Here is a 16,698-nt window from a genome sequence, read left to right as displayed (position 1 = left end):
TTTGTTCCACTTAGATTTTGCAGGTTTTTGCACCCCAAGGTGGGACTAAATAGTGCATCTTGAGAGTATTTGTAAGCACATTAAATTAGAGGGTAATAATTACTTATCTAATAAATTTGCTTCATATAAATAAGGCTGAACAATCAAATAATCTACTCAGCAGTTTTCTGCTTTCCATAGATCAAATTTGTACAGTTCATTGATTGAGATGCCAAAAGTAAGTACTACACAGCAAAAAGGAAAACCCACTCAGCCAATGGGTAAGTGCCTCTTAAATGTAAGAGATAAAAATCATTGCACTGATGTTATGAGAAGGCTCATATCTTTCACTGTTGCAGTCAGTAAAATTTTAAAATAATTTAAAAAATAATTGTAACTCTTACTAATACCAGAGGAAAGTAAATACCTAAATAATAATGTGTTTCATTATCAGATATAATGTATCTAGTCACAATTTACAGAATTTTTGTTTATATTTGAAGGCTAAAGTTGTTATAGATAAATAATTGGAGAGATCTTTTTCCTTGTACATTTCTGTATATATTTTGTGCTGAATAAATGTACACAGTTACTTCTTTTTCAAAGAATACCGTGGATTTAGAAACTGATGGTCTCTATACAATCTTTTCTTCAAGTGCAAATATGATGTCTCAAAAAGTCCTAAGATGGTATTATCCTCCTTTTAATAGTGCAAGCTAAATTTTCTCGATTTCCTGTGAATCCTGATACATTTTGTATTTTGTTGGAAAAAGTGCATCTTTACAAGCAGCAAAAGATGAAGAGTCATCTTAAACAGACTGTCATTCAAAACTTGCAAGAGTGTGTCTCCAAAACAAATGTGGTAATATATTTGATTACCTTATATTTAAAAGAGGATGAAAAACATGTACTAAAAAACTATCATAAACACTCTTCATGCAGAGTTTTCAGTTTATTCCAAGTGTAACATCCCTAGTCTTCACAGTTGCTAAATGCTGTGTACTCTGCTTCAAAATTTAATCTTCCTGTGTTATTCTGTTACTGTTTTCAGTGTCATTCAGCAGCTTTGAAATGTTTAGTAGTTTGTCAGAATTAAAAATTGATGCAATTGAGATCAATTTACTTGAAAACGTGCTGTATCTCTGAGATTTGCATTTGCAAATACACATTGCCTTTCATATCATATGAAAGCCCCAGCTGTTGCAAGAAAAAAAAAATGAGATCATAGATCTCAACCCTTTAATCAAAATAAAACTATCTTAGCCAGAGATTTATTACTGATTTCCAACACAGAAAGGTTCCTTTCTAGGGCACACAATATCTTTTGCACTATAGCTGTTCATTTGGATGCCGTTGATCCAAGTCTGTTAGTCATAAAATTTTGCTTCAAGGACACAACTTACTGGAATTCCAAGTTTGTAGCTATGACCACTCTTAAATTCTAAATGATAAAAACCTGCAAGAAGACTCAGTTCTATAAGGACATTGTTTTTCACAACCACTGAACACAAGTTGTGTAGCATAAAGGTACACTGGAAATGCCTGTGACCTTCACATAAGCTTTTAAACTGCAAGGTGACAGAAGGTTTTCTACACAAGAAAGTCTACATCCTAGCATCTATATTGACTTTTATGAGCTTCAGTTTTTAGTGTCATCTTCTCCTACATGATTCTATTCTCTCCTTACCTATTTTCTTCATTCTGTTTATTTTTTTCCTAAATTGGCACCACTGATCTCTCCGTACAATTTCATCTGCTGCTTCTTTCTAAACGTTCATCTTGCAGTTTCTGTTTACTGCTCAAAGTTGTCGTTTCACAATTTCTTCCCATTACTTGAGCACCACATTATCTTTTCTTTCTGCTGGACTTCCCTGCTGTTCCCCGTTGAAATTGCAGAAGTATATTAATTGCTTAAATAATAAATACTGACATCTTGTACTGATTCCTATGTTAGACTATTTTGCAAAATGCTGATAGGAGTCATGTTCTGAAGTAAAGTAGTTTTGAAACTGATTATTTATATTTTCCATTTTATGATGTTTCAAATTATTTGATTTAGCCTCTAACATAATACACCCTCCATCCTTTTTAAATAGCATTTTGTAAGTATTCTGTTTTTTGTTGCAATGCATGTGATAGACTCCAACAGAGAAAATAGATGATAATGGACATGATTTGACATCAGATTTCTCTGAAATACTAGAAATTATGGAAGAATATCTGAAACCAGTACTGTCACAGTTTGCTTTTTCTGATATCAGGTAAGACATTTAGACTTGTTTTACCATAATTTGTGAAAATAGAATGGTGACTCAAGTCCTACAAATACGGGGATGGTTTTAGCAAGAACAGACCCTGTTGAATGCACTTCTTAAATCTTGAAAGACAGTATATGCAGGGTAGGCAAGACTAAGAAGAGTGAACCATATGATAGACTATAACAAGCGCTGTCCTCCAGCTTGTTATACAATATTGAGTTCAGGATGAAACATTATAATTTAACTAGTTAAGGATGGAATTTCCAAAGGACAGGAACTCCAAAGGGAGTGCATCCTTTGTGTAAAAGTTCACTGAGATTGAAGCAGTTTTGTCTTTGTGTTTCCTGTGAAAACTTTTACTTACATACTTATGTAAGTTGTAGTTCTTCTAGTGGAAGGTGTCCCTGCCCATGGCAGAGGGGTTGATCTAGTGACAGACAATCATAGAATCTTTGGGTTGGAAGGGACTTTTTAAGGTCATCCAGTCTAACCCCCTGCCGTGAGCAGGGACATCTTCAACTAGAGCAGGTTGCTCAGAGCCCTGTCCAACCTGACCTGGGATATTTCCAGGGATGAGGCATCTACCACCTCTCTGGGCAACCTGGGCCAGAGTTTCACCACTCTCATTGTGAAAAATTTCTTCCTTATATCTAGTCTAAACCTACCCTCGTTTAGTTTAAAACCATCACCCCTTGTCCTGTCACTACAGGCCCTGCTAAGAAGTCTGTCCCCATCTTTCTTATAAGCCCTGAAGTACTTAAGTACTGAAAGGCTGCATTGGAACTAGATGATCTTTAAGGTCCCTTCCAACCCAAGCCATTCTGTGATTCTATGTGTTAGTGTTGGTAATATTTTCACTGTAATTCTTCTTCCCAGAGAACAGAGCAAATCAGTTTCAGCAGCTGAATCAGGAAAAATAAAAGTGAAAGATAAGGACACCAAACACAGTAGAACGCGGGGTATGTACTCTCTTGAGTATATGAATGTGTGTGTGTATGTACAGATATCAAAATCATGTCATTTTAGTTTCAAATTTTTTTGAAACCAGGGAGAAGAAAAAGGCTTTAGCAATGGCTTTGTCTGTTTATTTTCTATATGAAGTCAAGTATTTGAGTATACTTCTAAAGAGATTTTTTATATGCTGGATGGAGCTATTCTTCTGCATCTATTTGCAGTCTTCCAAACTATACAGGTTTTAGACAGCTAAATAAAATGGCTTTATTACAAACCAGTCATTTCAGGAAAAAGGCCAAAAGAAAGAACTTTCTTAAGTCTGTTGATCTCTCTTTGTTTTGTCTTTTCCTGCTTTTTACTTTATGGACTCTTACAGGTTGTTTGCTTTAATGCAAGCCTAACACTGGAATATATCCTTAAACACATTCCGAGAGAAGAGGCAGTCAAGTCCATGACTCACTTTTTTTGCATTATGGTGGGGAGCAGTGAAGCTTCTCAATTAAAAATTACTAAAAGAAGATACACAGTTGCATTTGGTTTTACCTGCAAGAGTGAGTTTCTGCAATCTGGCAGCTGACTGCTGCTGTCATTCTGCAAAGACTGAATGACTTGTCTTCCATGTATTTGCTGTTTCTCTGTAGAATAGGAAAATGTTGTAATAATGATATTCAGTACTTCTTTTCTAATTAACAGGAACAAAAAGTTTCCTACAGAAAGACACAGTTAGTATTGGATAAGAGCTCCTTTAAAACTCTGTACTGTTTATCCAAACACTGCTAAGGCAATTTTGCATTTCCAAACATAATTGTCTTGAATACATTGCATACACTTGGGCTTTGGTCAGAGATGGTTGATTATTTTTCTCTCTGGAGAATCAGTGCTCACAAGTGCAATGCATAGAAATTTGACAACATCTTAGGAGTAATGATATCAAAATATTTTTGCATACTGCACTTAATCCACAGTAAAATGGAGTTCAAGTACATACAATAGAGGAAATTTAGGTTTTTACATCTAACTTCAATTATTTATATACATACTGAGAACTACTAAAACTCAATCATGTCACATTTCTTCAGGTACACCTCTGGATTTAGGATTGTGTGTGGTATTACTAGTAGATACATTATTTATGGAATTGCCTTTGGAAGCTCTGAGTATCTTTAGAGAGGAAGGAATAAGTTCTGTATCCAGAGATTTTTCTCTCCAGATTCTCTACAATCGAGTACATCAGGCTGAAACAGGTACTACTAGATAAACATTCCTTGTATTAGCATAACGATGCCGCGAACAAGATACTTAAAATTTAAATAATATCAATGGTGTATTATATTTTACTGGAAGACTGCCACATACAATAGGTTTCCAGTATTTTAGATGAAATAGATAGTACAGTAGACTTTTTTCAGTAACGTACAGGCTGATTATAGTTGCAGTGCTAGCTAATTTAAAATAACCTCTACATATTAAAAAATCATATAAAACTCATTGGAGTCTAAAATGGCTATACAAGTTATACAGTTATACAAGTATGGTCTTAAACTCTTTAAAACTCTCCTCAGCTGCACTGAAAAAAATGAAATAAGAATTTAGACTCTGTTAATTTTCTTTAACATTAGTGTCAGACTTTGCTCAAATTATCAAATATAATAAACTTTTAATCACTGAGCTACTTCTACTCTGTGTAGCTAAGATTACATTAAGGGCTCAGGTCAGTCCAGCGATTCTTGTGCTATGAGCATGAGCAAAATCAGATCTCACAGGCTTTATGGACTTCTTTCATTGCTGCAGGCACTTGCACCCTGTATAAACTCTTCAGTGAAATGAGTTTGTTAAGTGAGGTAGTTGGACAGTTGGTAAACTTGTCCGTATGGCATCTTAAAAATAATTTCTTATTTATTGTAAAAGTGGGTAATAAATGCAGTTTTTTGTATACCTTCTATTACTGAAGTTAAAAATTTGAAGTCACATTTTGTTCATACATAGATAAAAATACATATTAACTCAAATTATTAAAACTAGTGGGCATAAGATAAAAAATAGGCTAAGTTTAGAAAAACCTCTCTGTACTATGGAAGTGTTTTGTTCCAGAGAGATTCTTGTATTGTGTTCATATCTGTAATATTTAGCACCTTCAGTATAACCTGTCTTCTGTTTTTCCATTTCACCCCTCCCTTCTAAAGGGAAAGAATTGTGAATAATCTGAGATTAGAATATTTTTAGTCTACATGCACATTCATATACTGTTACAGGTCTGTTAGAAATAGGCATTTTAGAACATGTGGGGGGTTTTTCCATTTCTGTTTTTCCCTTTTTTAAAGTGAAACTTCTTATGGTTGCATAATTTTAGAAGCAGATAAATGAGAGGAAGCATAGTTGAAAAGTCTCTGTTCATGCAGTTGCAAAAGTAGCCACTGAATGAGGAGAGAAACACTAGCTGTATAAGAAAACGTGCATATCTCACACTTCCAGCAACTTGCAGTGTACGCCAGTGACAACAGGCTGAGAGATGTACTTTGGGTCATAGTCATATATACAGGGAGACATATAAGTCAGTTTTCTGTGCTTTTTAAAAAATTCCTTAAAGAAATAAAAAAATTAGATTCAAATATGAAACTTTATTTTTTCTTTCTATGTCTGTGTGTCTCACAGAAGCTTCAGTTATTCCAGTAACATCAACAATGAATAGATATGGCAGTAGGCTTAGAAAGTGCTTTGGTAATCACTGTTCAACTCTGTCCTAAATCTGCAATGTAATGAAACATTTGCATGTCTAAGGGGTCACACCTCTTGCCTGTTTTCTATTTTCAAGCCATTATTTTTAGGCAAGAGGGTTTGGGGAATGTCCCTGCCTTGCTGTAATGTGAAATTAATTTTATTTTTTCTAGCTTAATCTGTTATTATTACTACATTATAACAAATATAAGTAGTCCTTCAAGAAAGCTGCTTTTTCTAAAACTGTCTATATCTTAAAAAAAATCTGTTCTTTTCAATTCCACAGAGACTGAAGTTAAAACAGATGTTGAAATGTCTAAAGAAACAAAACCAGAAACTCATCAGAAAAAGAATGTCAAAATGGTGAACTTTCCACATTTTTTAAACAAACTCAATAGGAGTAGCCCTTCTTTTTGTGTAAAAAGTTAAAGAACTACAAGTGGCTAGCATAGAAGCTCATTGCGTATGCTAGAATTATGAAGTGGAATAAATTTCACACAAGTCCGTAGAATTTTGCTTGTTGTTGATTTTGCAATAGTGACAGAGTTGTTTCTTTGAAAATTTTCTTACTTTCTGTGTGAATGTGAATGTTTAATGACTCACCAAGGGAGCTGCTTAAAGTTACTAAAATACTTCTCCCAACAATATAGTATGTTTTATATAGTGTATGCATATATTTTTATAAATATATATGTATGTATGCATACATATCTATATAGGTGCGCACACATGTATATATATGTAATGTGTGTATATGCATTGTAGATAATGCAGAATAGCTTATGCTTTTAATTTCCATTGACAATTGAGTATCATGCTGCTTTTAATCCTACTGTCAAAACTTTAGGAAATCTTTTTGTTAGTTGTTTGACACAAAGAATGCAATAATGTTAATATTTGATTGAGATTTCTCCATGTAATAGAACATGTATTCTTTTTAATTGTAGGCACCAATTAATCATAATTTACCCTCTAATTGCTTGGCTGTTGATACTCATAATTTTAAATGTATCCTTTCACAAACTATTGTCTAAATGTATCAGTTAAACTTTCATTTTTTTGTTGTTTACGAGGCATTAAGTTTACACTTAACTGTTTATCAGATATTGTGGACCCCTATAATGAAGGAAGAGAAGCAGGTAATATAAGTTAAATAATATTTTCTTCACAAACTGCACATGGAATTTAGACATTTTTATAACAGAAAATTAAGTTATGACATCAAGATGTTGCCAAAAAAGCTTAGCTTTTCATCAGAACAATCCTCACCTCAAATGGTGCATCAGTAAAAAAATATAACCTGTTTCAGGTTCAGGAAAGAAATTAGATTGTCTTATAATTTCTTTCGTACCACTAAATATTGACCTAATATTGCCAAGCAAATAATTACTTGAGTAATCTTTCTTACTATGTAATCCAGTTAAAAACCCATGCTTACTTTTAAGAACTTGTTATAGCATTTTTAATTTTTCAAATATATGCCATTAAGATACAAGTACAGGGAAGGTTATAGGTTAATTAAAAGGATATGATGCTTTGTGGGATCTTCTTTGCTATACAAGAAATTTGCTTGAAAGCCATGAATGGGCTTGGAACAAATGGTGCTGAGTGGGTCTGCCTGGGACAGGAACAATCGGACTCACCACACCTATGCAGCAATTCTCAAGCTAAAGACGACAAGTAAAGAATGTGTAATGTGTAAAGTTTTTGCTGTCCTTTGAAAGGTGAAGGGCACTATGATAGACACAAACAGTCCTATAAGGGTGTTTGAGAGGGTTGTTATTTCCTTTTGGAATATATTTATCAAGGCAGTAGGCTTCAATTGTATTAGAATAGAATAGAAAAGATTTATTTCAGTAACAAAATATTTCCTAATGTCCAGTCTGAACGTCCCCTGATGCAACTTTGAACGATTCCCACACGTCCTGTCCCTGGATCCCAGGGAGAAGAGCTCAGCACCTCCCTCTCCATGACCCCTCCTCAGGAAGCTGCAGAGAGCATATGAGGTCACCCCTCAGCCTCCTTCTCTCCAGACTAGACAAACCCAGGGTCCTCTGCTGCTCCTCAGAGGACATGCCTCCCAGCCCTGCTATCAGCTTTGCTGCCCTCCTCGAGACACATTAATTCAGTCTGACACAAACTTTAAGAATATAATCTTACCTCACTTTTTCCCCCAGTGTGTGCAATAGTGTAACTGATTCACGTTCGTTAACAAACTCACAATGTATATCAAATGCCAAAAATTAATTTAATTGAGGTTTTTAATTGAGATAGCTATTAAACTCAATGCAAAAGGAGCTACTGAACAATCAGTAGCATAATAGAGAATGTCTCCATGTGTTTGCAGTTTTTCCTTCACAGCAGATCAAAATAAAACACTGTTTACCATGTGCTCAATAACTGGCTTTAGAGTGTATCTTTAATTTACAGTGGTATGAAAATGTAGTAAAAAAAGAGAAAATGAATTATCATTAAATATGCAATGTCCTTGGACAGCAGAGCTGGGTTTGGAGTCTTGCTTTCTGCAGTCAGGGCTCTGGAAACTCATTTACTCTCCCCATCTCCTTAAGTCTTCTCTGAGCCTCTGGAACAGAACTGTATGTTGGTGTTTTCAACTCTACACTTTTCTCAGGGTGTATAGAATTTTTTCCTTAAGCTTTTAAAGTCATTAACCTGTCTACCAAGTAATCCTTGTCAGTTATAAAATATATTTTTCAAAGGGGAATTACAAACAATTTTACTTGGAAAATGGCACAATTGCTACAGTTTTAAAAGCCAGACAGGTTTCAAAAAACTTAAGATCTAATGATGGCCTAAAAAACCCTGAATACTATATTGTAATTTTAAAATTATTGAAATTAAAATTGCCCAGCGTCCTTTGTAGCATGTTAAACTCATAGCGATGAAATTCTATTGTTACAGAAGCTTTAAGTCCTTCACAAAAAATAAAGGAAATCCTAGAAAAATACCATGACCTATTTACACTGCAATGGCAAGGAGTTATTGGCAACATACGTGTTCCAAGGTTTGTAGTATGCTACCTGCTTTCATGTTTTGTCCATGTTTCTTTTTTAAAATCGTGCCTGTTTCCAGAGGCTTCAGTCATAAAATAGTCACATTTTGCTGAGCTTGTAAACACATAGCTAACCATGTCTTTGTTTCAAACACATTTTTAGATTTGTAGACAGAATATTTTAGGGATCTGAAATACAGTGCCACAAAGTGATTTAACCAGATTGGTTGCATCAAAGTTGCTCTATGTGTAGATAATCCAATTTTGAAAAAAAAATCTACCGGTGCAATCTTGGCTGAATATTATAAGTATATATGAGCATAAATGTAATTTCTGGCTTTGTTCATAACTGTTTTTAAATCCAAGTGTTAAAAAATGTAGCACCTCCATGCTCATTGAGCCAGCTGTTAAGACTGGAGCACAGATTTCGGAAACAGAGTAGTGAAGGTACATCTCACAGTTTACAACTTCAAACATCTGATTGTGAAACTACTACCATTTTATGGAGTTTATTCATAAACACACTTCATTCTTTATAGAAGTACTTTACTTTCAAGATCATAGAAATAGAGGGATAAAAGGGATCTCGAGAGGTCAAGCAGTGACAAATCCTATGACTGAGTCAATACAGTCATCGCTAGACCTTCCTTTATAACTGCTATTTTAATCAGTCCTTTGAAATTTTCTCCACGTAGGTAAAATCACTGCGTAGGTACTCTAGTGTTTCTTCATAACAATTACAAAGATTGTTACCTGGTATAGTGTTGCTGCCAGCTAGGCTGATTATTCGCATCTCTTTTCAAAACCTTATTTCTTCATATCCTGATGAGTGCGTACATGAATACTCCCATTGAATGTTAGACTAAATACTATTATTTCAAAGCTGTACGATGCATGCATCAATGATTTTTTTTTTTTTTTTCAGGAGAGTCTGGTATTTATCTAAAAATCCACTATGCCTCTTGTTTACTATGAGGTGTTACTAAACTAAGTATACCTCTGTATTAAAATAATTATTATTAATAGTCCATGTGAGTTATTACACTTTCCATAGGATTCTGCAGTCTTGTTTGTCTCTTTGCTTTGCAAGCTGACTTTTCGTATAAATATTTCTGGAGTAAATAATACTGAAGTGTTTGCTGTGGATCATTTCTGAAAAATATTCATGTAATATAGTAACACAAAAGTAACTTCCTTCCTTCCTTCCTTTCAGCCAAGCTGAATGGGAGCAGCTGCTGACAAACTGCAGTGCATTTCTGTTCTATGGGATGGAGAGATTCATGTCTCATATTTTACTCAACAGACTGGTTGCTATGAACATCCCAAGTGAGATAAGCAAACTGAAAAATGTTTTTTTACTTGCACCACCTTTTGTTCCCAGTTGTGTTTATTCCATACTGCGTCATTATCACAGTACTGATTTTAGCAGTTGAGGACCTTTGTCAAGATCCAGGGTTTTAACTGGAAAAACTTTGCATTATGTGCATTTTATTCTGTTACACAGATTTATTGTTATTCCTCACAAATAAATTTAATCCTTCTCCACTTCCAAATGTTGGAATTTCTTAAGTTCCAAAAACTGAGTCATCATCTGATAGTTTTCCCAGTAACTCCTCTCCCTTTCTATGGAATTTAGTATTTGGTAGCAAAGTATTTTTTATTGTTAAGACCAACCTCTGCAGTACCACTTCTCCAAAATTTCTGTCTCCACTTGGGCAAAGCAGAATTGCCTGTCGAGACTGGGTTCATGCTGAATGATTACTCTGGTATATATGGAGCACCAGACTCTCAGAAGATATTTTTATCTCTGCTTCTTCACAATTAGTCTTTCTGGTGTTGTAGCATAAGGCTTAGATTCAGGACTGGTTTTTCAGATTCACAATCTTCCTTTCTCCTCCTATTTCCCTTGCACATCTGCAAGAAGCTCAACCTTGGAGTAGTGCTGAATTTGTCAAGGTATCTGAATTGCTAGCTTCTATCTGTATTGTGTTGAGATACAAAGTCGAGGACAGTACACATCAGGTTGTGAAGCCCTGCAAGTAACAGGAAGCTTCTTCAGGAAGCGTTGATTATCGAAGTGATTGTGGTGGGTTGAGCCTGGCTGGACACCAGGTGCCCACCAATGCCGCTCTGGCATCCCCTTCTTCAGTGGGACAGGGGAGAGGAAATAGGAAAGGCACGTGGGTGGAGGTAAGGGCAGGGAGAGATCATTCAGCAGTTACCGTCACAGGCAAAACAGACTCAACTTGGGGAATTTAATTTAATTTATTGCAATACAGTGATTTAAACATGTATGTGTAAATATATGTGTACTATATTACTGGAAATCAAGAAAATACGTCTTCCTATATACGTTGGTCACTCTTGAAATGAGGTTTCAGATGTCTGTAGGCCAGATATTTACAGGTCTGCCAACTTTTGGAAAGTTCCTGAGCACCTTGTTAACCCTCACCCTGTGTCCTGGTCTTAATATATGTTTGGATTAATTCTCCAGTGCATCTTATTTCCTTTAATGGAGAATAAACTAATTTCAAATGTATTGATTTTAGTCCTCATAGGATTGTTCTATTTTCTGATCACCTACACAACTTTTATTGTTAGCTGGTAAAATTACTGCTGTCTTGCAGACTGAGTTTGAATCTATTGTAAACCCAATCTTCATGTTAAAAGTACTTCTAACTATGAACTGTGTCTGAGGTTTCTGAGGGCTACAACCTGGACCCAATATTATTAACTATTGTTGTTGGTGATCTACATGATAAAATAAGATCTATCATTGCTGCATCTGAGTATGAGACCAGGTTGAGAAAGAGAATGAGATGCTTGGTTCAGCAACTCCTGCAATGCAGGATTTGAATGCAAATTAACCTTGCTTTATGGGGTAATTAGCAGTGGGTAATTTGGCAAAGGCTAGAGGGAGGTGTTATGCTTAAGCACAAATAATTAGTTAAATTAATAAGTTAGGGAATGACTGCTTAAGGGGCAGAATTACAGAATAGAGTCAAGAGGTGGATCACAAATTAAACAACTTGCTAGGGGAAAAAAAAATAAGCTCTGTATAGGGATAACTTCACAGTAGTGTCCTTTGCAAGATATATGCAATAATTCCCCACTCTACTTAGTTTTGCAAAGGTCTCAGCTGGAAAATAATATTGACCAAACAGAATAAGTTATCGATGGAGAACATTACAAGTGGTTAGAAGGCTATACCACAGATTTGTGTGCATAGTTTTATTAATGAAAAAGTATGTGCGTTCCTACGTAAATATGCATATAAAACATACTTTAGGAGGAAAGATTGAAATATTGAGGGGATACATGATACATCTGTTCTCAAGTATGTGAAAGACTTTCCAAGCAGAAAGTAATTTACTTCTCATCTGCTTGGGTTAGGAGAATAAGTAACAGGTTTAAGCTGCAAACCAAACAGTAGGGAAAGCTTTTTAATTTTAAGAGTATTCTAAGTTATTTCACTGAGGGCCTTTAAGGAAAACAAGGAATGTTTGAGATGTAGTTTGGGCCTAACTTGTGGAGAGGAGCTGCCGTAGATAACATTTCCATACTCCATCTTACAAGAGTTTATAACTACAGAATGGAGTCATACAGGTCATTAGCTTGTAATAAGATGGTATGTGGACTTCATTATTAGTAATACTAAAGTGGCACAGGGAAAAAACCTGCAGAACACTGTGGAAAAGTGTAGCAAAGTTACATCAAATAACGTTAAGATGTCTTTATTAGTGTTCTTAATACTTGACAATTTTGGCTGAAATATGCAAATTTTATATTAGTCGTTTAGACCGTGTTCAAGAAAGTCATTTATATTTATTATGTTGCACTTTATTATTAGTGCAAATACCATTGCTGTAACATATTTTTTTCAGGATGCCATTTGATGATACTTCTAGATCTGGCGCGATCAAAGCAAAGTTATCAAAGAATTATGGACTCTGATAGCCACAAAAGGTAGGATAGTTTATTTTGGTAAAGTCCACAATAAGGCAGATTATTTTTATTTCAAAGCCAATTTAAAAGAGTTATAAATATTCTCATTTACTTCTGCAAGTAGAAGGGCTTATAGCACCACCTAAGGGAGAAGTTATCCTGGAAGTTAGCTGTGACAAATAACTTTTAAGGTATTAAAAGCAAGAATAATTTTAGTGTCCTAATGTTATTCATGAGTTATTTAGACCATGCCAAATTTTCAGATAACCCAATTCTACTCTCGAGGGACAAGAGGCCTTGCAAAGGGATCTGGATAGACTGGAGCACTGGGCAATCATCAATGGCATGAAATTTAATGTGAACAAATGCTGGCTTCTGCACCGGGGGCAGAGTAACACTGGGCACAAGTATAAATTGGAGAGAGATGGCTGGAGAGCAGCCCTGCAGAAAGGGATCTGGGGGTGCTGGTCGGCCGCGGGCTCAGCAGGAGCCAGCAGCGTGCCCTGGCAGCCAGGAGAGCAAACCACATCCTGGGTGCATCGAGCACAGCACAACCAGCCGGTCAGAAGAGGTGATTATCCCGACGTATTTGTCGTTGGTGCGGCCTCACCGGGCATACTGTGTGCAGTGCTGGGCCCCTCAATGTAAAAAGGATGTGAAGGTACTTGGGTGCATCCAGAGGAGGTCAAAAAACTGATAGTAGGGCTGGGAGGCATGTCCTCTGAGGAGCAGCAGAGGACTCTGGGTTTGTCTAGTCTGGAGAGAAGGAGGCTGAGGGGCGACCTCATATGCTCTCTGCAGCTTCCTGAGGAGGGGTTGTGGAGAGGGAGGTGCTGAGCTCTTCTCCCTGGGATCCAGGGACAGGACACGTGGGAATGGTTCAAAGCTGCGTCAGGAGAGGTTCAAACTGGACATCAGGAAACATTTTGTTACCGACAGGGTGTTCAAATGCTGCAACAAGCCTCCAAAATACTGCCACACTTACGACAAAGAGCAAGCTTTCAGTTCATGCAGTATTTTATGTTTCCCTTTAGCAGCTTAAGCAGAACTAAAAAATCCTTTTCACTTGATTCCCAACATTTTTACTATCTTATAAAGGGTATTCTGCAGTATTCTGTACAAGTTAGTGTGTTACTCCTCCTTTCACATTTCCTGAGATGCCCAGAACAATAATATGACAGAGAACAATCCACATGGTAAAATTGCATCATGAAAAGATGCAGAGAGAAAGCTTCCTAAACTCCTTGTATTAAATTTAAGGTGCTGTCGAATGTTAGAAAACACTTCATGCTGAGCATAGAAGAAAATGCAGTCTGGCATTCCCTTTCCCCTTCTATTAAGAAGTATGTGTTTTTTGATCTATTATGTACATTTTTAGTTTGTTGATCTCATACTTTTGGTTTTCTTTAGCTGTCTATGTATTGCTATAGAGAGACCAACAGAGACAGCAATGCTACTAAGCCTTACTGGTGTTCGTTCTATAATAGCCAACCAGTGGTACACTACCTTGCAAGAGAATGCGGAAAGGCTAGAACTTTTGTCCAAGAGTACGTATTTGTATTCGTCTTCATCTTCGTTTGCATGTGCATTACTTCAGACATTTGTATGCATGCGCTCACAGAGTGTGTGTTTCTATTTGTCTCCCATCTCTCCTTTTTCTTTGCTCCTCACCAAATCTTGCCTTGAGTTTCCATAGGAGGTAAACTGCATGCAGGTGCCACCGTGTTGTTCACAGGTTCGTCTTTCAAACAGAAAAACAACCTACTTAAATCGGTTTGGGGGGGGGTTGTTTGGTCATATGGTAAGAATTGGATTTCTGTGGTGAGGAGCAGTGCCCTAGGACTTAGCAATCTGTAGTTACATAAACTATGGGGGAAACAAAAGCTGGAGATAACTCACATCTTTAGAGATACAAAACTAAATCTACAAAGGTATCCTTTGTCAGTAAGTTTTAAATGTGAAGACACCAGGCTGTATGGTTGATACTTTTTTGTTTTTCAAAACTTCCATTAAAAACTCACAGAAAATAACTTTTCTTTCCAGATTTGTTGACCACTGGTAGAACAACTGGGCAGACAGTCCATATTCTTCAAAAGAGTAAGATTCACAGGGAAAGGGTTTCCATTAAAAGTAAGAATTAAAAAGTTTACTACAAAAGACTGGCAATGCATATTAATTAGAACCTGGTAGACCTATGAGGATTTCACAGGTATAAGTGAAATCTTTCAAATGAGCTATGGCAAATTTCTGTGACACCTCTTAGAAGAGTTGAGAGTGGGAAGACCACTGATACAGTATTATAATTGGAGCAGCTGTATTTACATACATAAAATTTTGAGGGAGACTTTGTCATAGCTGACCAAAAGTTAAAATTTATGCTCCACTGAACTGTTATAAAATGAAGTGGTGTGACGTGAACAATATAAATCATTATAGACTGCAAAAAGTTAAGTTGAACGTCCAGTGATTGGACAGTCTGCATTTTAAAGGGCACACTATACATATGAAATTCCACCCGGCATCTTGTTGGAGAGGGGAGGATTTTTGAGTTAAACAACTTTTAATATACTGTTTATAAAATTATATATACATTTTTCATTGTATGGGACTTAGTTCTTAAAACAAGGGTAAATAAAATAAACTATAACTTACACTGTCATAGAATTGAAAAGAGAGATCAGATCAGAAACATTGCCTAGTCTTCTGGTTTTTCAGAAAATGCTTCTTAGAGATAGAGGTAGTTATTAATATTATAAAAAGAATGTAAAAGAACCACAAATATTAATCAAAGACGTGATAAATTACTGCACTTACAGCATTCTTATATTCAGTCATATTCAGAAATAATAACATTTTAAAAATATTTTTATAGTGGAAGTGGATTCTCACAGTTCACCTAGAGACAAAGCAGAAGAACAGATGATTCACACTTCCTCAAATCTTCCTGCAACTCATCCATCGTTTTTTAATTGTGTGCTATACGGTTTACCCAACATAATTATTATGTAATTTGTGTCAGACTTTTCAAACTAGGAATACCACTACACTATGCATAGGGCACACTTTGCATTTAAAGATGTGGCAGATGATAGATAGTTATTTCCATATGGCCTAAGGGGAGGTGACCTTAAGAAAATGCACCTTTTCCTAATAGACTGATTTCTGTTTCAGATATAAACAGTTTGATATTTGAATAAGTGTCAGGAATATATCAAATAACATTTATTTTAGAGATTTCACTTAGTACTCTAAGGTTTTCTGAACTAAATGAATCCTTTAAAAGAATTTGGTCAGTACCCACACATCTTAAAGGAAATTAGACTAGTATTTTTGGGCATTGATGCATGAGTGGAATTGGAATTATCATTGTCAGTAACTCTGTATAGAAAAACTTTTCCTTGATGTGTTGTATTCTTACATGGAAGATTTATCAGGAACATAGCTGAAAAATTTACCAAGTCACCTTATTCTGAGTGAATTGGTTTTTAACTTTTTATATAGCAGTAGTTGTAATTTAATTAGAAAACAAGGTAGTATGCAATAAAATGTTTAATAAGTTTTGCTTTCTTTATTTCCCTATAGTTTTCCAAATAACATATAAAGATATATTAAATTATTCCAAAATCCCAAATAAGATTATTATGTGTCTAGATTTTGTAGTATGCTCTTTTAATCAGCAATGCTTTTTTAAAATACATACTTTAAACTTTATTTGTAGTCTCTTTTTTTCCCAGTAAAATGGTGATGCCTGTTTCCTGTGATACATTTTTTTGTGTTTCTGATAGATCATTAAAATGACACTGAAAAAATACTGTTCTTGTCTACCTGCTGTGC

The 16,698-nt window shown here is 35.6% G+C and overlaps 1 protein-coding gene across 1 annotated transcript in view; it reads left to right on the top strand.

Moving 5' to 3' along the window:
- CFAP46 (cilia and flagella associated protein 46) overlaps positions 1–15,873 on the top strand; it is a gene marked incomplete at both ends in the record, with an annotated part of 92,428 nt that extends 76,555 nt beyond the window's left edge. Inside the window, 11 exons of the mRNA XM_082002334.1 lie at positions 181–260; positions 690–841; positions 2,119–2,240; positions 3,114–3,196; positions 4,271–4,435; positions 6,980–7,045; positions 8,829–8,931; positions 10,133–10,245; positions 12,804–12,885; positions 14,275–14,411; positions 15,737–15,873. Of these exons, the coding sequence (XP_081858460.1) occupies positions 181–260; positions 690–841; positions 2,119–2,240; positions 3,114–3,196; positions 4,271–4,435; positions 6,980–7,045; positions 8,829–8,931; positions 10,133–10,245; positions 12,804–12,885; positions 14,275–14,411; positions 15,737–15,873 (1,240 nt within the window). The remainder of the gene's footprint in view (positions 1–180; positions 261–689; positions 842–2,118; positions 2,241–3,113; positions 3,197–4,270; positions 4,436–6,979; positions 7,046–8,828; positions 8,932–10,132; positions 10,246–12,803; positions 12,886–14,274; positions 14,412–15,736) is intronic.
- Positions 15,874–16,698: the final 825 nt, after the last annotated feature.

Source organism: Phaethon aethereus (genome assembly GCF_964289735.1).
Source record: "Phaethon aethereus genome assembly, chromosome: 7".
In the NCBI taxonomy this organism is placed as follows: Eukaryota; Metazoa; Chordata; class Aves; order Phaethontiformes; family Phaethontidae; genus Phaethon; species Phaethon aethereus.
This window is presented reverse-complemented; position numbering and strand designations above follow the sequence as displayed.